Genomic DNA, 23,363 nt, shown 5'->3' with positions numbered 1-23,363 from the left:
CATTCATTCTTGATTTTTCTGTTTGAATAGATTGAGCAATACCTTTGTTGGCTGCCCAACTGTAATATTGTGATTTATAATAAGAAATATATGTATTTGGTCTTCATCCATTGTTTCTGACACAGAGCTCCTAAAACAATTGGAATTTCCTAAGAGATGAAAGGCCTAAAGGTGTCTTTTGTTGTGTTAATGAATGACTTTTAGACCATACCTAAGGATGGAACCTGGTTACCAGTGAAGCCAGCTGTGTGATTAGAGCATTGAAACTTTCAGTCCCACCCCCTGACCTCCAGAGGAGAGAGGGGCTGGAGATTAAGGTCAATCACCAAATGGCGAATGATTTAATTAATCATGTCTATGTAATGAAGCCTCCATAAAAACCCCAAAAGGATGGGGTTTGGAAAGCTTCCAGGATGAGGAAGCAGAACCTTCCATGTGCCACCCTGCCAGGCCCTAAACTCCAAGAGGACAGAAGCTCCTTTGTTCAGGACCTCACCCTATGTATGTCTTCATCTGGCTGGAGTTGTATCCTTTTATAATAAACCAGTGATCTATTAAGTAAAATGTTTCTCTGAGTTCTGTGAATTGCTCTAGCAATTAGTCAAACCCAAGGAGGGGGTCACTGGAACCTCCAAACTATAGCCAGTTGGTCAGAAGCACAGGTAACAACCTGGGCTTGCAACTGACATCTGGAGTGGAGGGCAGATGTGAGTCTGAGCCCTTAACCTGTGGAATCTGATGCTATCTCCAGGTAGATAGTGTCAGAATTGAGTTAAATTGTAGGACACCCAGCTGGTGTTGGAGACTTGCTGTTTGATGTGGGGAAAACTACCTCCAGCACACATTGGAATTGGTTGCAGAACCATTACCAACTATCTTACCTCTAGAGATGCCATCTCCATAACTCCTTGCCCATCAGGTTCCCCTGGATTCCATTATGACCTTGCTGTTCTTTATGATAGCTGCACCACCTGGCTTCTGATGGCTGAGCACTACTACTGGGCCTCTTAAAGGCTCTTCAGAGGCCTTCAAGCCAGAGGAAAGCATTCGTTCTTAAGGAGTGGACCTTTTCTATAGGTTCAGAGGATTTGAGAGAATCTGGGGATTCACGATCTGAATGTATCAACCCAGATGTCCTCACCTCTCAGGGTCCTATTTTTTCCCAATCGGGGCCCTGACTTTGCATAACAGACTTGTCTAGGTTGACAACTGAACATTCTTGAACTCTTCTATTCCTATGATTACATCCTGGGCCTGCGCCTGGTCCTCAGTTTTTTCTGCCCTTCCACTACAGAAGAGTTTCTTAATATGCTGCCAAAGAGGCCCATTGGCTTTCACATTCAGCTTTTAATTAATCATTCTTGGCCTTTCACTGTCTCTTTTAAAAGCATTAATTGCCTCCAGGAATAGCCATTCAATATCATTGTCTTTATAGTTACTACTTTCCCATATTTCTCAAATGCCTGATACATTGCACCCAGTGCACTCTTTCCACTGTACACCATCCCAGTTTATCAACAGTGAAAGTTTTAACAATTGCAATGCTATCCCATGCCTGTTGCATCTACAGCCAGGGATGGGGTCCTCATTGCCACCCAGGCAGCAGGTGATCTAGCTCCAAAATAGCATTTTAGCGTCTGATTTCTACCTGTCCAGGCACCAACTATCATAGGTTGGCTTCTCCACGGGGCAAACTCTGAGATGGAAACTAGCATGCAGAAAGTTTCTAAGGGAGTACTCTCAGGATAGACACCTGTGAGGGGAACGGAAGGAAGCAAGACTAAGCAAAGGAAGAAATTGAGCTGCATAGCAGTCCCAACAAAGCCTCAGTTGACCCCTCAAGGAGCTCTAAATCTGTGCTAGCCCTTCTGAGTTGGGCCAAGTTCAGAGGAGGGGCCTGGCATTCATACAGCCACATGAACCAGTCACTGGGCGCAGACTGCCCTGGGAAGAGGTGTGGCCTTGGACAAGGTGCCTCTCTTCAGCGGAGATTAATTTGAGTAAGTCTTCAGTTCTGAAGAGGGGATCTAGATGATACAGAACAGGATCCATGACAATGATGCTGACAAGCTTTTCAGAACTAAGAGGAACAGAGGTGGGAACGGCCGTCAAGAAGTGGTGCTTGGACGAGAGTAACCCCCTTGCTGCAACATGATTGTTTTCTTTATCTGCTAGTTAATAGGATTTGATTCTAGTTAGAAAATTTGCTCCCACTGTAAAATAATTTTACAGATATTTTGTTGATAAGACTTCTAGAAGCATCTGAGCAAAAATAATTATTTCCTGAGTTTAGAACAAAAGATCCCAAAGAGCTCAAACCTTTGATTATACTTCTGCTTTAATAGAGTAACATTTGAAAATACACAGATATACAGGAAAAAAGGTAAAGTGGTGTGAAGTCCTGAGAGCACAATGTGCTTTCATTTGGGTCTTAAGTTTCTAATAACAGCAATCACACTTCTAAACACACGGTGTCTACTAGCTCTGCAAACACATCAATGGTAACATTAGAGCAGCGCACTTCACACAGCAAAACATGTCAAATACCCACTCTGAACTCACTGTGTGTTTCACCCGGGTTTTGTCATAACAAAGGGGTATATCTATAATTCACAACAGTCAGGTTCCTGAAGACTTTGGTATCAACCCCTGCCTGTCAATTTTCTTCTCAAACTGAATTTTTTACAAACAGTATAATTTATTCTTTAAAGCAATTTAATAGACATGAGGAGTCTAGTTAAATCATAGTGATGTTGGTTGAATGTGATACAAAGGAAATGCAGGTATTTTCCAGGACAATAGGGTAGATAAAGTAGACTTTAAGAATTCATGAGAAAAAAAGGTGATAAAACTTAAACTTCTTTTTCAAAAGTTTTAAAATTTCTATAAAACTTTTTGTCCCCAAATTAACCATTTAACCATGGTACACAAAATATACTGAATGCATTGCCCAGCATCAAGGGAGGAGACCCTCTCTTTTACATAATAAAATTCTCCTCTGATCCATCTTGACCCAAGTCCTGGTTGTCGGAGGGCAGATTTCCCTTGAGAGACCTAAAGTTGTAAAGAAAAGCATTATTTTCATCTGCTGGTTGGTATTCCTGTTCGATGTCGGTTAGGAAGCTACTTTCAGAGCCGCTTCCAGATCCTGATCCAAAGCCTGATCCAGAGTAGTCCTCAGAAAGAGGGAAGACATCATTCAAGTTCTGGGATCTTGTCATTCTGAAATAAGACAGAAAAGTGGAAAAAAAAACACCGTAAAGTTTGAGACATAAGGAAGACAACCATGATAAATTTTTTAAGATAAGAAAATAAATGCAGCCACCCAGTTGTGCAAATTAAAAGTTACAAGTTTCCCAGTTATTCAATGCTTTAAAGCAAAAAACAAATCAGACCTTTCCACATGTTTGCCTATATGTACCTGTTGTACCTGACTCATTGCATTTATCATTCCTCGTCTGCCCATTGCAGATTCACATAAACACTGCTAGTTTTCTTATCACTAGCATAGCAATTCTATATTTGGAACTTACTTAAGGCGTCATTTTTTTTGAAGACCCCTTTTTCCATTTTCTCTCACTAAAGAAAAGATGAACAAGTAAATCGGCCGAGATAGACATTTTTCCCTAATTTAAAATTTGTACAAAACTCCTAATAATTCACAGTGCTTCAACAAAGCTTACTCTTAAGAATTTTTTTAACAAGTAAACATTACATTTTCCAGCATATTAACACTCAATTTCCTCCCCAAAAATAAGTGCATGCATTCCACCGGGTTCCATGTGGTGCTTAAAAGTCCACTCAGCACCGAAAGACCAGAGCAATGGTGCCATCCCTCAATAACAGATCAAGACAACAAAGTATCAGAGACAAAAGAGGTTCACAGCCTGTGAGTCATTTTCTCCATGAAAATAATAAACCACAGGCCATACAACAGATTAGAGGTTTATTCATGCATGCAGTTGATAAATATTTATTGAATATGTGATCCCTGTTCTAAGAACTTGGGCTAGAATGGGGACAGAGAGATGAGGTCCCTGCTCAAGAAGTTTATAACTTAGTGGGGAAGATGAACAATAAAAAGTGAATAAATAAATAAGGAAAATATTAAGTCGTGCTAAATGCTATGCAGAGGAATAAAATAGACTAGTGTAATAGAGGGTGACCAGGTGGCTATGAAGTTTAGACTGCGAGGTCAGAGAAGAGGGATCAGAGCTGGAAACACAGACTCGGTAGTTACTCTCTCTCTCACACACACATGTAAAATATGTAAATAGTCTAAAAAGGCATGGAGGGGCCAGTCCCGGAGTGTAGTGATTGAGTTTGGTGCGCTGTGCTTTGGCAGTCTTGGTTCATGGGTTTAGATCCCTGGCGCAGACCTACACCACTCATCAGCCATGCTGCAGCAGCGACCCACATATAAAGTGGAGGAAGATTGGCACAGATGTTAGCTCAGGGCTAATCTTCCTCAGCAAAAAAAAAAAAGCCATAGAACAGGATAAGGTCGCCTAAAGAAAGCATGCAGATAGAGAAGAGGTCCAGGACAGAGCCAGGGCCACACCAACATATTAAATATTGAGCAGAGGAGAAAGAACAAGCCAGGGAAGAAGAAGGAAACCCAAGATAAGGTGGGGCCATGGAAGCCCAGAAAAAAGCTTTTCAAAGGAGGGGTGGTCAACTGTTTTTGAAGGCAATTAAGAAGTCAAGCAAGGGGCGCCAACCCCATGGTGCCCTGGTTAAGTTCACATGCTCTGCTTCAGCAGCCCAAAGTTTGCCAGTTTGGATCCTGGGTGTGGACCTACATACCACTCATCAAGCCATGCTGTGGTGGCATCCCACATAGAAGAACTGGAATGACTTACAACTAGGATATACAACTATGTGCTGGGGCTATGGGGAGAAAAAAACAAGAGGAAGATTGGCAACAGATGTTAGTTCAGGGCCAATCTTCCTCACCAAAAAGCATACCTAAAAAAAAAAGTCAAGTAAGCTAAACATAGAGAAGGAACCAGTGGATGTGTCATCCAGAAGAAACTGTGACCTTAACAAGCACTAGGGGTGGAAGGTAGGAACAGAAGTCCAACCAAAAGGGGTTGAGGAGAGGAGGGCGGGGAGACAGCAAGCATCTGAAACCCCTTCAGAAAGTGTTACTGTGAAGAGGAGCTGAGAATGGGCAATAGCTGGAGAGGATGCAGAGTCAAAGAAAGGATTTTACCTAAATGTAGGAGAGACTAGAGAATGTCTGTATACTGGCAGGAAGCAGATGCTGGGTTCAAAGGGGTAACTGCAGAATTGAAGTCCTGGAGAAGATGCATGGCAATAGGATACTCAGCACAAGGAGGGGTGGCCTTAGAAGCTGCCACAGTCAGAGTCCAATCAGAAACTTATCTAAATATTTAACACGGGGAATTGCTTACACATGTGATGGAAGAGAAGCAAAGCCAAATAGGGGATATCGAGAAAACCCAGAGACTAGCGACTACAAGAAAATACTTCCCTCCCTGGGCTATAGGGACAATGGAAGGAGGTGGTGCTTCCTGATCCCAGGGACTAGGGGCATCAGGTGGGAGCTGAAGCCATGGATGAGACAGAGCCCTGCCAAAGATGCCACCCAAGGCAGGGAGTGAGGAGAAGAAATATCCTGGTCTCTCCCTGCCTCCCATGTTCTCCAATCGCCCTTCTGTGCCTCCCCTTGGCCAAACTCAGCCACCGATGTGGGAGCTCAAGAAATGCAGACCGCAAGGATCAGCCCTCACCCTGATCCAATACAGAGCAGGAAGGAAGGAGGAGAAGGAATGGATCTGAGGGCAAACAGCTCCAGGACCAACACAGAAGCAGGGACTGTTCATCCATAGTGACAGGAGTGACAGAGTGAGAAGGAAAGTTACTGGCTGAAGAAAGGGACCATCATAGAGATTTGAAGAGAGAAGAAATGGTGTAAAGCTGTTGTTTTGGAGAACTTGGGTTATTCCTTTAACATTTTAGATTTAAGTGAATTACTATTAAAACCCATAACTTAAAATAATGGAGGATGCTATAATATCGGGGTCAAGCTTAATGCTGCAGACTTAAGGTAAAAGCACAGGGCGGGATTGCAGAGCTGCATTTTGAGAATGGAGATGACGTAATCTCTTCTACATGCATGCCAGTGATGAAGACGGTCACCAGGATCCCCAAAGGGATAATGGGCTTCCCTGCTTTGGGCGTGATGATTTACCTGGCCTTGAGGAGAGTGATTTTCTAGGTTTAAGTCTGAAGATTAAAACTTTTATAATAATCCTTTTCATAATACATTTTTTGCCACATATTATATAACTTTGACATTCATTGAATTAATGGAGTCTAATACAATGAAATTTTTTGTTACTTATGAATTCCTATTGAATCTTTTTTTTTTTTCTTGGTGAGAAAGATTGACCCTGAACTAATGTCTGTGCCAGTTTTCCTCTATTTTGTATGTAGGATGACACCACAGCATGGCTTAATGAGTTGTGTGTAGGTCCACACCTGGGATCCAAACCCAAGAACCTGGGTCTGCCAAAGCGGAGCACACAAATTTAACCACTATGGCACCAGGCCAGCCTCCCCTATTGGATTTTTTTGCAAATTTAAAGCAGATTCTATTTGATTAAGATGAGGTTTGAGTGGCTGACCCAGTTGCATAGTGCTTAGGTTTGCATGCTCTGCTTCGGCGGCCTGGGGTTCACCAGTTTGCATCACGGGTGTAGACCTACCACTGCTTATCAAGCTGTGCTGTGGTAGGCGTCCCACATATAAATTAGAGGAAGATGGGCACGGATGTTAGCTCAGGGCCAGGCTTCCTCAGCAAAAAGAGGAGGATTGGCAGTAGATGTTAGCTTGGGGCCAATCTTCCTCAAAAAATAAATAAATAAATAAATAAGGAGTTTGATTTTCTTTTTTTGTAAGTCATGGCCATTTATTCTTCTTTTCCCTAATTTCTCCATCTTTTTTTAATCACCACTATCTAATTCCAGAACATTTTTTATCACACCTCAAAAATCCCATTCCTATTAGCAGTCACTCTTTATTCCTCCCTGCCTCTCAGCCCCTGGCAACCACTAATCTATTTTTCACCTCTATGGATTTTCCTGTTCTGGACATTTCATGCAGACAGAATCATACAATATGTGGCTCTTTGTGTCTGGTTTCTTTCACTTTGTGTAATGGTTTCAGGGTTCATCCATGTTGCAGCAGTGCTTTGCTCCTTCTTATGGCCAAATAATATTGCACTTTAGGGGAATACCACAATTTGCTTATCCATTCAGTTGATAGACTCCTATTGGATTGTAATACACAATGTGCTCTATTTACATAAATAAAATAATGTCCAATCATTTTCAATACCTGTTTGTTAAAAGTACTCAGTTTTTGTCTCTGCCACAACAAAAACACCTTGCAAGAGTGTAGGAGAATCAGGTAAATTCCTGCATATCTCATATGCCAGTAAATACAGTAGTTTTATCATGTACTGTGCAGTGACAGCCAAACCACCAGAGCAAGAGCCTGAAGAAAACGCTCTGGACAACCCTCCCACCTCCATGTCAAGAGCCCAACAGAGGTCAGTGGAAGTAAAACCAGAGAAAGTCCACTTACGAAAAAGGGTCAGTCCTTGGAGGGAGGATTCTGTTGGGTTCATCGGGAAGCAGGTCAAACACTGGTCCCCTCTCATCAATGCAGTTTGCAGAATTACTGTCGGGACTGCAGCGGACCCACTGGTACCTGGCTCTCTGCACAGGAAAACCTGCCCAAACAGGGAACACACAGTTAAGGTATGGACATGCTTTCTGACCATTAATATAATAGGAGCACCCACTATGTGCCGGACTTTTGTACACATCATTCGTCCTGCCCACAACACCCCTAACAAGTCGCCCAGAGTTTGCGGTTAGGAGAGGCTTTGGCAATCAGCGCCTAGAGGGAAGGCCCAGCTTTGCTACTACGAACTGTGAAACCTTCCCCTCCCTGAGCCCCACTCCAAGAGGAAGGTACCGATAGTGTCTCTTTCTCATAAGCTGCTCATCAAAATTAAATGAGAACAATGCATGTAAAGACCTTAATATAGTGCCAGGCATACAGTAAACACTTGATAGTATTAATTATTATTATTTTTGTACTATCGTCTTCATTTTACACAAAGGAAAACTGAGGCCACACAGGTGCTAAGTAGAGGACCCAGGATTCAAACCTGTATCTGTCCCCGAAGGCTGCTCCTTCCTGTAGAGATGAGTCACATCATGTTTAGAAAGGTTAAGGAATACACCAAGCAGCACCCAAGATATTACAGAGCCCTTGTTCGTTAGGGCCGTATGGTGTGCTTAGGAATGAAAAGTAGACAAAAACTTGGCCTCTTTCTTTGCCCTCAGATCTGGATTTCAAAAGAACAAGGATTCTCTATTCACAGAGGGAGAGACAGGTCTCATCCTAGTCTGTCACAGCTTCTTTTGAGTTTAATTTCTACAGAAAAGACTCCAAATCTGGTGTTACGGGGTTGTACAGGAAATCTCTTGTTAGTTCATGAAATAAATTCTTCTTTCCTCAGTTTAGCAAGGATGGAGGCCTGGTGGTGAGAAATACTTCACCACCCTTTGAAAGCATCATCTCTTCTCAGTCCCAAGCACTCACTTTATTCACACAAGTGCTACAATATTCACCTAGTGAGAAGGGGCATATCTAGGATTCCTGAAAGGCAGGCAAGGTGGTTTTAAAGCCCAACACATTGTTGTCCTGTACAGATCAAAATGTAAATGATAACAACTGTTTGAGAAACAAAACAAAACACAAAACAGTGCTATGGACAACCACTGAAGCATCTTTTCTAATAGCAAAAGATTGGAAAATTAGATGTTAAATAAATGAAAGTATAGCCTACAATACTATACAGCTATTAAAAGAATGAGGGAGCGTAGCTCTCTGGGTACTGATATAGAATAGTCTCTAAGTTATATTATTAAGTAAAAAAAATAAGGAACACTGCATATTTTAAGAATATGTTTACACATTTGCTTACATGCATGGAACACCTGTGAAAAGATAACATAACAAATTGGTTGCCTTTGTGGAGGGAAGTGGTGGCTGGAAGACAGTGGAAGAAAAGACATTGACTTTTCACTGCACATCCTTTTGATTTTTGAGCCATATGTATGCATTATCTACTCAAAATTAATTATTTTTATTTTCTAACAGCTTCATTAAGGTGGAATTGACATACAATAAGCTGTACATATTTAAAGTGTACAGCTTCATGTTCTGACATGTGTATACACCCATGGAACCATCGCCACAGTCAAGAGTCTGAACACATCCAACACCCTCGATGTTTCCTTGCGCCCCTTTGTAATCCTACCCTTCTCCCACCCTCCTCTTGACTCTCCCTCAACAGCACCCCCCACGCCACCCCACCCCCCGCACCCCACCACCCCCCCCCTCCCTCGCAACCATCAATCTGCTTTTGGTCATTATAAATTAGTTTGCATTTTCTAGAGTTTTATACAATGGACTCACATAGCAACTTGTTAAAGGGTTCCCTGACTTCGTTTTTACACAGGGACTAGTTGAGAGGAGTCTCTTACCTTTCATAGTACTCTCTCCTCAAAGTGGAGAGTCTATTTAAATATTACTTACATCCAGACTCCTTTTGTTGCAATATTTAAAAGTAACATTTATGTTAGAAAAAGAATATGTGTTCACTATAGAAAATTTTGAAAAATGTAGCAAACAAAAGAAAAGAAAAATTACCCCCTCCCAGAGATCATGAATTTTGGAGTTTTGATGCCCACCCGCCCTCGTCTGTGTTTCTAGGAGACTAAGCCCAAGGTGTAGCCTGTTCTCTTCCGACAGCAACCACCAGAGGTGGAAAAGCAGAGCCTCGATCGAGGGCAGGTTCACTTTACATCTCAACAGGATGGCCAAGGACTTTGTTCTTAAAAGACTGCAGAACCACAGAACTTTTTCAAAATGTCCTCTTTCCTCATGACTCTCCATTATGTCTATTTATATTCAACTTTGTCTTAGCTAATATCTCTGATTAATTTTATAAATACAGAGTTGCCAAGTTATTATGTCATTACAATATACATGATATACATATTTATATATATCTAGAGAGAGAGAAAAAAATGTAATACATAAGAGATACATAAAGCCGCTCACCTTAGTATCATTTAAAATAGAGAAACAGGAAATAATTAAGTAATCTCAGAACAATAGAAAATACTCAGATAAATTATGAGACATTCATATGAGATAATATTAACCAAATGGTAAAAAAATAGTGGTTAGGAGAAGACTATGTAGCATCATAGGAAAATCTTTATTTAAAAATGAGTGAAAAAAGCAGAAATCCACTCTGTATGCATAATAGTTGCTAGTGCAACTACGTCAACAGATAGTGGAGGAACTGGGAGGAAATACACAAAAATAACTATAGCGGTAGACTGTTGGTGACTTTTTTCTCATTCGTTTTCTAAATTGCTGTAATAATATTTAAAAATATAAACAAAAGAAAGAGTAATGTAGGAAGAAAGTAAACATTCTCCCTTTTTTTTCTTTCTTTCTTTCTTCCTTCCTTCCTTTCTTCCCTCCTTCCCTTCCTTCCTCCCTTTGGAACTCCTATTCTATCACAGTCTTTCCCATCGTTCCTGAATATGGCTTACAATGTCTGGTCTGGGACAGTTAGTCATCCTAAATGGGCTGTCACTGCCTGGAGGCTGGAAGTAAGGTAGCAAGACGACATCACAAGTCTGCCCCTTACTAGCTGTGTGACCTTGACCAACTTACTTATCTTCCCTGTACCTCAATTCCCTCATCCATAAAATGGGGGCAGTAATGGATCTAATTATGAGATACAAATATTAGGTTCTCAGCACCACGGTCAGAATGCATTAAATGCTGGTTTCTCTGCCGAGGAGGGTGATGACAACAGCTTATCTCTGCTAGTGGACAGTTTGTAGAGAAACCAGAATTTAAATTCCCATTCCACCATTTAGCACCTTTCTGAATCTCAATTTCTCGCCTTTCAAACGTGAATGATAGTATCTCAAAGAGTTCCTGTTTAAACGAGATAAAAGTATGTGAAACATCCAGCACACGCCTTTGCGCATGGGAGATATTTAATACATTTTAGCTCATTCTTTCTCCTTCGCTGATTCTTTCCTGAAGCAGCATGTTTTGTTTTGTTTTGACAAGAATGAAACTTTAATCCGTTTTAAGTGGAGTTTTTAACACTAAGAGATAGAGGGTTGTTAACAAACACAATAACAAATGGACATCTGATTGGTATGAGGCATTATCCTGTACACATCATATTTTTTTGTGTATCCTCAGTGCCTAGCATTTACACACAGAGCCACTGCTGCACAGCACGAGAGTATATGAAGAGGCTGAATCAGAGTAAGGCTGTTTAACAGACTGAAATTTTTTAGTATATATATTCTATATGAAAACAGAGTGAACTTTTGAACTGACAGGGTAGAAGGCAACTATGCCAAACACTGCAGTTAAAGCCCCACTTTAGTGCACAGCTCCACCTCTTCCATCTGCAGGCATGACACATTAACAGTATTTAAAGGTAAACAAGGCACTCTGTGGCAACCACAGCCATCGTTATGAACATATTGCACAAATTTTCTAGAACTAAACATGTAACTTGTACCCTACTTTTATGTTTTAAAGCTGAAACATTTGATGCTGCCGGTAAACTCCACTTAAGTTTATAACCTGTGCCACAGCAAAGAATGGTGATGCTATTTATACAACTACCCTTTAATAATTATGGCAAAAAATATTCAAGAGGAGCTACAAAGGACTTGGGATGGTACAGGGTCCAACTGTAAGCTTTCTTAAAAGTGATGCCTTCAAGCAACTTCAGACATGTAAGCGGCTGCACATCCAAAAAGTCTAAGTAAGAAAACCTTCCAGAAGCTCAAAGAGATTACCTAAGAATGCATGTCAGGCTAATTATGAATACTGTCATAAATAAAGTTTTAATTAGGACTCGAAAACCTTTCGGTCATAGCAATTCTTGTCAAATTCTATGGAGATGGTAACTGAAATAGAGTAGCACGTATAATATATATATTTATATATAATATATATAATGCCATTTTTCCATTTCCAATGACTACACCATAAAATGTAAGCAAGGCTTCTCAAAAACGTTGAAACATTCAAAATCAAAACCCTCATTCAGACCTTCACATGCCAAAGGAAAAACAACAACAGTGAAGCAGCATGTTTGACATCTAATTGCTTCTAGAAGCCTGGTCTTGCAGGTGAGATAAAAATCCAACATCTCCTCCGGCAGAGGGCGATGTCTTCCCACCCTACGCTGTCTAGACCAGCGCTGTCCAATAGAAACGACACCACGCATGGAATTTTCAACTTTGTAGCAGCCGTATTTTAAAAAGTAAAAAGAAACAAGTGAAGGTAATTTTAATACATTTTATTTAGGCCAATATATCCAAATATTGTCATTTAACATATAATCAATAAATGTTAATGGATATTTTACATTCTTTTTGTCATACCGAGACTTGAAATCTCGTGTATATTTTGCACTCACAGCGTGTCTCAGTTTGGACCCGCCACATTTCACACATTTCAGATACTCAGTAGCCACAGTTGTCTCATGCTACCCTTTTGACATAGTGGGTCTAGACTTTCTCCTCTACATGCAGCTGATGCGCTAAAAATCAAGCTGAGGAAACGTTTGCATGGATAGGAAGTTAAACAGAAGAACAAAACTAATACTTTAGGAGGATGCATCCAGGTAAAAGACCACATCTTTTCACTGGTATAATAAATACAACTTTAGTAGATTAGTAAAAAAAAAAAAAATTCTAAAATACAAAATTCCTCCCAAAGTTTGGAATCTCAGCTTTTAAAATTTATAAAGAGGGATTTCTTTTTTGGGGTGATGACAATGTTCTAAAATTGACTATGGTGATGGTTGCAGAGATCTGTGAATATACTGAAAAAACACATTGCATTGTACACTTTAAATGGGTGAATTGTATGGTATGTGAATTCTATCTTAATAAAGCTGTTTAAAAATTTATAAAGAAATCAAAGGTAGAAGTTCCCCCCCAAAAAAAGTTTATCTAATTTGGGACTGATGATTTTTAATCTACTTTAAAATAAAGAACATGGTTACAGACACAAAGTTCCTGACATATCTACTCAAGGGTGTTCACAGGATGTGAAAATTCAGCAGTTCCTGCCCCTGATGTTGTGGGAGTATCTTGAGTCTATCTTGTTTGAGAGAAATGTCTTATGATTACTATAATTTTAAAAATAAAAGGGAGTATGCTATGGACAGGAAGGCTATCTTTCTAAAAGGCCCCACTCACCAGATCCGCTGGTTAATTTTGTGGTGGATTCCAAGGAAGAGAATGATTTTTATTTAGAATTCATTTCTTCACTTGCCATCTCCCCTCTTCTCTCCCTCTCTCTCTATCTCTATCTCTCTCTCTTTCTGTGTCACACACACACACACACACAGTTATCCCGCTTTACCAAAATACTGTCTATGAATAAACGTAACCAGAGCAAATAACTCACCCCAGTAATCTGTATCTTTTTAAATTGGAGTACCAATTTTTCCTTAGCATCATCACAATTTACGAATTTCGTATTCTTATTGGAGATTTACTGCAGGCGTGTTAGAGAAACTTAAGCAGAGACTGCCATGGGTAGGGGGAGACCCTTTTGATTCATTGTTTGATAGCATTCAAACAGACTTCACTAAGTTGGAGCTGCTTCCACTTGGCCAAGCAATTCCACCAGATGATAAGATTCCCCTGCCTTTACATGGTTTGACAAGCTATAAAAAGCTCTAAGTTTACTTTCAATTTCTCTCTTTCTGTCCCTCAACTCAGTGGTAAACTTTATAGCCAGGGCTATAGTCAAAGCAAGGTTTTTTGGGGGGGTTTTTTGTTTTTTTTTTTTAAGATTTTATTTTTTGCCTTTTTCTCCCCAAATCCCCCCAGGACACAGTTGTATATTCTTCGTTGTGGGTCCTTCTAGTTGTGGCATGTGAGACGCCGCCTCAGCATGGCCTGATGAGTGGTGCCATGTCTGCGCCCAGGATTCGAACCAATGAAACACTGGGCCGCCTGCAGTGGAGTGCACAAACTTAACCACTCGGCCATGGGGCCAGCCCTGGTTTTTTGTTTTAAATAAAGAAAATCTCTAATCCACCTAGAAGACAGCCAAGTTGCCATAGAAAGTTAACTCTGACCTTGAAATCAGCTGACTGGTTCTGCCGTTAATTCTGCCAGTACCTCATTTTTGTAATGAGCCTTGGGCAAGTCTCATAAATTTTTTGCAAGAGGCTGATATAAAGAGCAAATCAGATGATGCATGTAAGATCCAGTTTTCTCCTCTATAAATTGGTGTTAATTCCTCCTCACAGGGAATATGATGATCATTTATCAGAGAATAGATGTAAACTCACTTTGCAGTCAAACAGCAGCACATGTGGGTGGAATCAACATCATTGCTGTGATCTAGGAGGCAGTATGGAGTGAATGCATACTCCCTTGACACCCTTGACGCCCTTGGCCACATCTGCTCATAGATATTCCTTTTTCTCTTTTTATGGACATCTTTGAAAAAGAGAGGCAATAGGAGAGTTTAGGGTTTGTAGGCCTCATCGATAATCCCCCGGAGATCTACATTAAATCGATTAGGCATCGTGCTCTCCAGGGTCTCCCACACATTGCCAAAGTTTCATTTCTTTGCACTCAGTAGACACAGTGCAAAGTAAAGACACACCTCTTTACTTGGGTTTGACTTGTAGTAACTGATACGGGCTGAATTGTGTGCCCCCACACAATATGTTGAAGCCCTAACTCCTAGTCCCTCAGAATGGGACTGTATTTGTAAGTAGGGCCTTCAAAGAAGTGATTAAGGTAAACTGAAGCCATTTAAATGAGCCGTTTCCCAATGTGGCACATCCTCACTAAGAAGACGAGATTGGGATTCAGTCACACACACCGGAAAGACCACGCGAAGAGACAGAGAGAAGACAGCCACCCACCAGCCAAGGAGAGAGGCTTCAGAATGAAACCAACCCTGTGGACACCTTGTTCTTGTACTTCTAGTCTCAGAAATAAATAAACTTCTGTTGTTTAAGCCGCGCACGAAGTCTGTGGTACTTTGTTATGGGAGCCCCAGCAGATCAATGAAGTGACCTAAAATGTTTTGAATGTGTTCGGTCAAAGCAAGCCAAAAGGCTAGTTAGTTTGATTCGTTCAGTCAAACCAATGAGTTAAGTAAAAATTTTTTAAAGGTGGGGAAAGAATATACCAAAATCATATCTGGCATCACGTGGATGGCCAGTGGAATAGTGGTGTGGCTCTCTGCATTGCAGCCTTGAGCTGCTATCACTACGCACGCAGCTGCGGGTGGACATCTATTCCCTTCTTATTCAGACATGGGCACGAACCCTGAATGCCAGCACCAAGCGCACTTCTCCTTTGGAAACACCTTAGCTTTTCAGTTCGTTCATTCTCTCTTTTTTGGTTTCTTTTCCGCAAAGACCTAAACCTGCCTGATGATGACATAAATGCATATACTTTATACAATTTCATAATGGTTTCTTTCTTTACTTTTTTCTAATGAACAACTTCTACATAAGGAATGTTTTTGTTTTAATTTTAGTTTTACCTATTGCATTTTAGTGAAGAATGTGACATTTCTGGGAAATTTTGACAATGTAAAGACTTACATAGCTCTGGTTTGGGTAGATCCAGCACCAACTGGTCGCTCAAGTCTGTGCTACATACATGAACCTCACTGCTCTGGATCTTGTCAAAGCACATTAGGGAATTATTTCATCAAACTGAGGATTTTCCCTAAAAGATCCATCTGTTCCCTACAGTCAACAATGGTTTTTTTTGTGTGTGGGGGGGTGTTTTGGGGGGTTTTCTTTGGGGGTTTTTTGGTGAGGAAGATTGGTCTGAGCTAACACCTATTGCCAATTTTCCTCTTTTTGCTTGACGAAGAGTGGCCCCAAGCTAACATCCTGTGCCTGTCTTTCTCTATTTTGTATGTGGGACACTGCCAAAGCATGGTGATGAGTGGTATATGTCCACACCCAGGATCTGAGCCCGCAAACCCTGGGCCACCGAAGTGGAATGCACCGAACTCAACCACTGCACCAGTGGGCCAGCCTCTCAACAATGTTTTATACTTTAAAAAATAAATAGTTTAATGGAAAAGTTTCAGCAACATTACTTACTGTTGTTTCTTCAATAATTGCATAAGATGAAAGTGACTTCATAAATTTCCAATACATAGTAAATATATCTGAGATCATCTGTACAATTTCATTTCCACTAGAAGTAAAAACAAGTCAACTAGAAGTCACTTTGAAGAAACAAATCCAGGACATGTGTCACTATGACTCAGTATTTCCTTTACGATTTGGGGGAACTTAATGTTTTTCTACTGTAAATTCTCCCATCTATTTATCAGGCCATGACCCTCTGCCTTATTTACACATGATCCCTTATTTACCAAAGGAGAAGAAGTTGTATTTTTCTTACAAACTGATCATTTTCATTTCCTTAGTCATTAAAGGTTTCAGGTTGTTTCAGTCTGACTAAACAACCCTAAATGATAGAGAAAGTCAGGTTTTAACAGAAATTTCCAAATGTGATGTTTCTCTGAGCAACAGCACAAATACTAAAATTCTTTGGCTTCTCTTAAAATCTGAGAGGGTTTGCATTAACTATATCTAACCATAACTGAATTTTCACTAAGAATCAAGTTAAAAAAAAGAAGAAAAAATACATGTAGTCAAATTTACTGATTAAAAAAACAGCATTTCCCAGTGTTTCAATATCATGACACATTAGGGGTAGGTAGATACGCCCAATCACTCAGACATGCCATCTCCTCCACGCAACAGACACATGGGTCATTTTCTATGTTCCTTTCTTAAACTTAAGAAATTTATAAACTGTACATTTTCATCCCAAAATGAAATAGCGCATTTCAATCATTGTAAGAGTTTACAAGGATGCACCTGCCTCAGAGTTTAATTTTTCTTGGTACCAAACTTAGCCAAACTCACAATAAGGAGTTCAGCCACCTGAAATCCATTTTCTTTGCCTGCTTTTCCACAATATAGTACATTCTGTCCCTTAGAGTGAATATAATCATTTATGTGGATGCTGAGTCTCACCAAGAAGATTACAGGGGGACAAGACTCCTAGGTCTTACCTTGAACCGAAGAACTCAAAACGAGGATGAGGGTGAGAGCCAGGACCAGCCGACTGCCCTGGAGAAGCACCTGCATCGTGACAGCTCACTTGGCTCTACCGCCCGCACGCCAACCCCGCGAGGAGGAAATGTAGCAGGGGTGCTCTCTGTCCCGTTTAGAAGAGGTTCCAAAACCTCAAACCCTGCCCAGAACACACGTCACAATTTCCTGAACAAATAGAAAGAGATCTACATCAGAACCCAGAAAGATTTTTTAAAAACGTAGCAGAATAACTATTCACACCCATTACGAAACTGCATTGGACTCTCCCCAGGTCTGCTTTTTCAAAAGTTTTGTTGTTTGCCACTTGCCTGTCAGAAATTTTTTTTCCCACTAAAACAGTAGAATCAGCATTCGGTACGGTTTGTTTTTCCTTTCATCAGGTAGCAATCTAAACATGAGATTGTTCACACGAAGGGCCCACTGCACTGTCCAGGAGGAAAGGGGGCTGGATGCTGCCTCTTCATCACTGAGCACCTTCAACGTAAAGTATTCTTCACTGTCTTTTTCAAAAGAAGCAGCATAACTCGCCAAGCCAAGCTCAAGAAGTGAAACTTCAAAACTGAGTGCTAATGTACAAGAAAGTGTTGTAGGATTTCAGATAACCAGTTTCCTCTTATCGGACTCAGTTTCTCCCATTGGTTCACCGGCTCTCCCTCTACCTCAAGAATATAGAGAGGGTTTTCAGTTACAAAGAAGTGAGTAAAACAGAAAAATGATTTTGCATTCCTCTGCTCCTTCACACCGAGTATGTCTTGTGATTTGATTCCATTTATACTTTCGTCTTTTCTCCTGGTAAATTTTTCAACTTGATTTTTGGGTCTCTTGCCTCAAATAAGCCAGAAATCAAACACAAGTGGCTGAGGTCTCAGTGGGCTGCTGGACCTCAGAAAACATGCAAACAGCATTTTCCCAGGTTCTGGGGATTGTGAGCAGACTTCTGAAGGACCGAGGAACACAAGGCACAAGCTCCATATCAAAGTCACACAGTAAACACAACAGTTTATGGCATGTCCTTGCTTTTGGGGCACGCACTTTTTCCTTACTTCCACTCAAGATTCAAGCACTCTCCATTTCAACACGTCTGTCCCTGCAGCTCCCACTTACCCTTTCCACCCTCACTCTTGCCCGTCCTTTGACAGGAGGGAGGAGTTTCCCTTCCCTTGTTTTCGGCTTCCTGCTGATTCCTTTACCATTTCCTGCTAAGGACAGGCCTCAGAACCTAATCGCTGAGCAGCTGTGGTGCAAGCCCACAAGGGTCACAAACAATGCACATTTGGACCCACCTCAGGACAAGCTGGAAGTGTGTCCAGGGACTCCTCCAAGTGCAGTAAGCAACCCCCAAACTCACGAGCCCAGTGAGTGCCCCACTATGGAATACTGGTTTCAGCTTGAGATACCAGCTCTCATCTTTGGTTCCTTTTAACCCTATCCTCCAATTGAAAACCCTGGCACCAAAACAGTAATTCCTGTCAATAGCTTCAATGCATTCTCTGCAAAACCTCAGAGATGATTAGAGCTTGTGTTTTAAAATGGTAATTTTGGAGGCTTTTACCATTTGGGTACTTCATTTTTTCCTTCTCTGGGTCATGGAGATTTTTTTAAAAATTTGCAGCATTCATAAGCATCTGCTCTTCTCCCACCACACTGACAGTCAACAGTGTCTTTTTGCAAATAGCCTTCCTCTAGTTTCATTTCCCTAGTCCTCTTCAAGCTGTAGAGGAGCAGGACAAATGCATGTGGCAGCCAGGAACCCAGGTTATGAGCTTGTCTCCCTCACTGACCAGCTGAGAGGTGCTGGGCCACCTACTCTTTGCTCCCATCAATCTAGTTCTAGCCATGGTGTGGGAAACCAGTGAGAGGATGCCTCTGGAGGCTCATGCCACACACTGGGAGGGTCACACTGGCTGCACTTCTCTGGGCTGCGAACCATCTTCTTGCACAAAGTTCCCTCCATTAACCAAAGGAGCCCCCTATGTTTCCCTGAACATCGACTTCTACGCTAAGCATATTTTGCATAATTTTAAAAGACAAATTCTATTCCAGACTTAATCCTTCATTTACTAGGCAACTTTAAATGCACCTACTTTACTCCATACTCAATTGATTTGCCTGTAAAATGAGCATCCTTATTCCTTAACAGTCACCCTGGAACAGGACCGATAGCAGTTCTTTATTGTCTAAGAAAGTAATGCAACTCTCTCAAAGCTATATAAACATTGTTTTGCAGTGGCTATTGGTCTCAGGGTGTTCTTTTTTTTTTTTTTTAAACTTTTTATTAAGATTATGATGGTTTACAACTTTGTGAAATTTCAGTTGTACATTATTGTCAGTCATGTTGTAGGTGCACCACTTCACCCTTTGTGCCCTCCCCCCACCCCCCCTTTCCCCTGGTAACCACCGATCAGATCTCCTTGTCAATATATTAACTTCCACCTATGAGTGGAGTCATACAGAGTTCATCTTTCTCCGTCTGGCTTATTTCACTTAACATAATACCCACAAGGTCTGTCCATGTTGTTGTGAATGGGACGATTTTGTCCTTTTTTATGGCTGAGTAGTATTCCATTGTGTATATATACCATACCTTCTTTATCCAATCATCAATTGATGGGCACTTAGGTTGCTTCCGTGTCTTGGCTATTGTAAATAACGCTGCAATGAACATAGGGGTGCATGGACTTTTGGAATTGCTGATTTCAAGTTCTTTGGATAGATACCCAGTAGTGGGATGGCTGAGTCATAAGGTATTTCTATTTTTAATTTTTTGAGAAATCTCCATACTGTTTTCCATAGTGGCTGCACCAGTTTGCATTCCCACCAACAGTATATGAGGGTTCCTTTTCCTCCACAACCTCTCCAACATTTGTCACTTTTTGTTTTGGTTATTTTTGCCATTCTAACAGGTGTAAGGTGATATCTTAGTGTAGTTTTGATTTGCATTTCCCTGATGATTAGTGATGATGAGCATCTTTTCATGAGTCTATTGGCCATCCGTATATCTTCTTTGGAGAAATGTCTGTTCATGTCCCCTGCCCATTTTTTGATCGGATTGTTTGATTTTTTGTTGTTGAGCTGTGTGAGCTCTTTATATATTATGAAGCTTAACCCTTTGTCAGATAAATAGCTTGTAAATATTTTTTCCCAACTGGTGGGTTGTTTTTTTTGCTTCAATCCTGTTTTCCCTTGCCTTGAAGAAGCTCTTTAGTCTGATGGAGTCCCACTCAGGGTGGTCTTTTTAAAGAGAGGATCTGTTTGGAGTACTTGAATCTTCCCAGCATCACAACTCAACGGAATAGTTGTTAAGATGAATTGAGGTTGTTAGAAGAGATACTGAGGGCAGCACAAAACTGCTCCCAGGGATGGCTCCAAGGCTCGCTTCTTTTTTAAAGCTCCGACTTAAAGATGTCTCCACTCAGCAGCCTCTGGGACTCGGATTGTTACTGAGAAGGTCTTGACTTTGAACTGGACACTGCATGAAAAAAAAACACCAAACCAGCAAATAGATCCTGTACCAAATCTATCTGTCTCTGGAGGCTTAAAGAATGACCTTGGAAGAGACCTTAGAAATCATCTACTTCACCCACGCAGGTGAGAAAAGTGCAAGTCCAGAAAGGTACATGACTGTCCACTGGTCACACAGCTGGTGATGGCAAAACCAGGTCTGGAACTTAAGTTTCCTAATTCAAAGTCCAGTGACAGATGAAGAATGATGAGGAAACAAGATTAAGATTTGTAAATCATCAGAAGTCTTCCTTTTCGTAATTTTCTTTTTAAAGGTACATACTGAAGCATTTCTGTTTGGAATGATAAAATAACTGGGATTAGCTTCTAAATAATCCAGTCTGAGGAGTGAGGTTGAGAGAGATACAGCAGTGGTCTGATAATTGCTGAAGTGGAGCCATGGGCAGATGGAAGTTCTTTATACTAGTCTCCCTGCTTTAGTACGTGTTTGAGAATTTCCATAATAAAACACTTTTTAAAAAATCCGCCTTTAAAAAAGGTGTCTTCATCTTGTTTGAAGTCAATATAAACAAGAAAATATCTCAACTTTAAAAAGGATCTTGCTTGGGGCAACAAAAGACCCCGAATTGCTAAAGCAATCCTGAGCAAGAAAAACAAAGCCGGCGGAATCACAATCCCCGATTTCAAAACATACTACAAAGCTACAGTGATCAAAACAGCATGGTACTGGTACAAAAACAGGTCCACAGATCAATGGAACAGAATTGAAAGCCCAGAGATAAAACCACACATCTATGGACAGCTAATCTTTGACAAAGGAGCAGAGGGCCTACAATGGAGAAAAGAAAGTCTCTTCAACAAAGGGTGCTGGGAAAACTGGACAGCCACATGCAAAAGATTGAAAATTGACCATTCTTTTTCACCACACACCAAAATAAATCAAAATGGATCAAAGGCCTAAAGATTAGGCCTGAAACAATAAGTCTTCTGGAAGAGAATATAGGCAGTACACTCTTTGACATCAGTTTCAAAAGAATCTTTTCGGACACTATAACTCCTCAGTTGAGGGAAACAATAGAAAGAATAAACAAATGGGACTTCATCAGACTAAAGAGCTTCTTTAAGGCAAGGGAAAACAGGATTGAAACAAAAAAACAGCTCACTAATTGGGAAAAAATATTTACAAGCCACTTATCCGACAAAGGGTTAATCTCCATAATATACAAAGAACTCACACGGCTTAACAACAAAAAAACAAACAACCCGATCAAAAAATGGGCAGAGGACATGAACAGACATTTCTCAAAAGAAGATATGAATATGGCCAATAGACACCTGAAAAGATGTTCATCATCGCTAATCATCAGGGAAATGCAAATCAAAACTACACTAAGATATCACCTTACACCCGTTAGATTGGCCAAAACATCCAAAACCAAGAGCGACAAATGTTGGAGAGGTTGTGGAGAAAAAGGAACCCTCATACACTGTTGGTGGGAATGCAAACTGGTACAGCCACTATGGAAAACAGTATGGAGATTTCTCAAAAAGTTAAAAATAGAAATACCCTATGACCCAGCCATCCCATTACTGGGTATCTATCCTAAGAACCTGAAATCAGAAATCCCAAGAGTCCCTTGCACCCCTATGTTCATCGCAGCATTATTTACAATAGCCAAGACGTGGAACCAACCTACATGCCCAGAAACTGATGATTGGATAAAGAAGATATGGTATATATACACAACGGAATACTACTCAGCCATAAAAAAAGACAAAATTGGCCCATTCGCAGCAACGTGGATGGACCTCGAGGGTATTTTGTTAAGCGAAATAAGCCAGTCAGAGAAAGGTGAACTCTATATGACTCCACTCATAGGTGGAAGTTAATATATCGACAAGGAGATCTGATTGGTGGTTACCAGGGAAAAGGGGGGGTGGGGGGAGGGCACAAAGGGGGAAGTGGTGTACCCCCAACATGACTAACAAAAATGTACAACTGAAATCTCACAAGGTTGTAATCTATCATAACATTAATAAAAAAAAAAAAAAAAGGATCTTGCTTGGGGCCAGCTTTGTGGCTGAGTGGTTAAAGTTCTGTGTGTTCCGCTTTGGCTGCCCAGGGTTTGCAGGTTTGGATTCCAGGTGCAGACCTACTCGGCTCGTCAGTCATGCTATGGAAGCATCCCACATACAAAGTAGAGGAAAATAAAAGCACCTCCTTTATTCATGGATCTCAGCACTTTTGCGTTTCCCATTCTTTCAGTTCTATTCCCATTCCTATCCCCTTCCCATTAGTAAATGGGGAGGCTGTGGCCAAGACAGAAAAGTATCTTGATACTTCTGGTCTCAAGGGAGCAGCTACCACTGTGTTCTTAATCCCCTCACGGAGTATCAATGGATGGGTGCCCACAGGATGGACATCCTGGGAGAGGGCACAGGCTCATGGGCATCCTCAGCTGGGCCAGTGGCTCCTTCATTAGCTCCTCCCCTCTCATCACTGTAGCCACACATCTAGTTTCCCAGGAGCAGGGTCTCCCCTTGTTGAAGATCTCCAAGGCCTTAGTCCAGAAGACTCCCCAAATGTTGCCAAGTACCTCAAAGTTTGGGA

General features: G+C 41.0%; 1 protein-coding gene and 1 long non-coding RNA gene across 6 annotated transcripts in view; both read right to left on the bottom strand.

Annotated features, from left to right (window-relative positions):
* Window positions 1–2,320: 2,320 nt before the first annotated feature.
* Window positions 2,321–23,363, bottom strand: part of SRGN (serglycin) — a 47,955-nt gene continuing 26,912 nt past the window's right edge. For 2 of the 5 annotated variants that reach the window (XM_070226376.1, XM_070226372.1), the window contains 3 exons: window positions 17,248–17,455; window positions 7,615–7,762; window positions 2,321–3,222 (listed from right to left, as the gene is read on the bottom strand). In XM_070226376.1, the coding sequence (XP_070082477.1) occupies window positions 2,979–3,222; window positions 7,615–7,762; window positions 17,248–17,323 (468 nt within the window). In that variant the 5' untranslated portion in view covers window positions 17,324–17,455 and the 3' untranslated portion in view covers window positions 2,321–2,978. Of the gene's footprint in view, window positions 3,223–7,614; window positions 7,763–17,247; window positions 17,456–17,598; window positions 18,450–18,573; window positions 18,652–23,363 lie in introns of those variants that run through there. The other 3 variants (XM_070226374.1, XM_001503648.5, XM_070226362.1) reach the window with 3 other exon arrangements.
* On the bottom strand, window positions 13,947–16,366 carry LOC138916166 (uncharacterized). The gene is made up of 2 exons (XR_011423026.1): window positions 16,262–16,366; window positions 13,947–14,624 (listed from the first exon to the last, which is right to left on the bottom strand). It is a non-coding gene; the product is annotated as an uncharacterized lncRNA (long non-coding RNA).

Source organism: Equus caballus, chromosome 1 (assembly GCF_041296265.1).
Source record: "Equus caballus isolate H_3958 breed thoroughbred chromosome 1, TB-T2T, whole genome shotgun sequence".
NCBI classification, from domain to species: Eukaryota; Metazoa; Chordata; class Mammalia; order Perissodactyla; family Equidae; genus Equus; species Equus caballus.
Note: the sequence above shows the minus strand (reverse complement) of the source record. Positions and strands in the feature narration are given on the sequence as shown.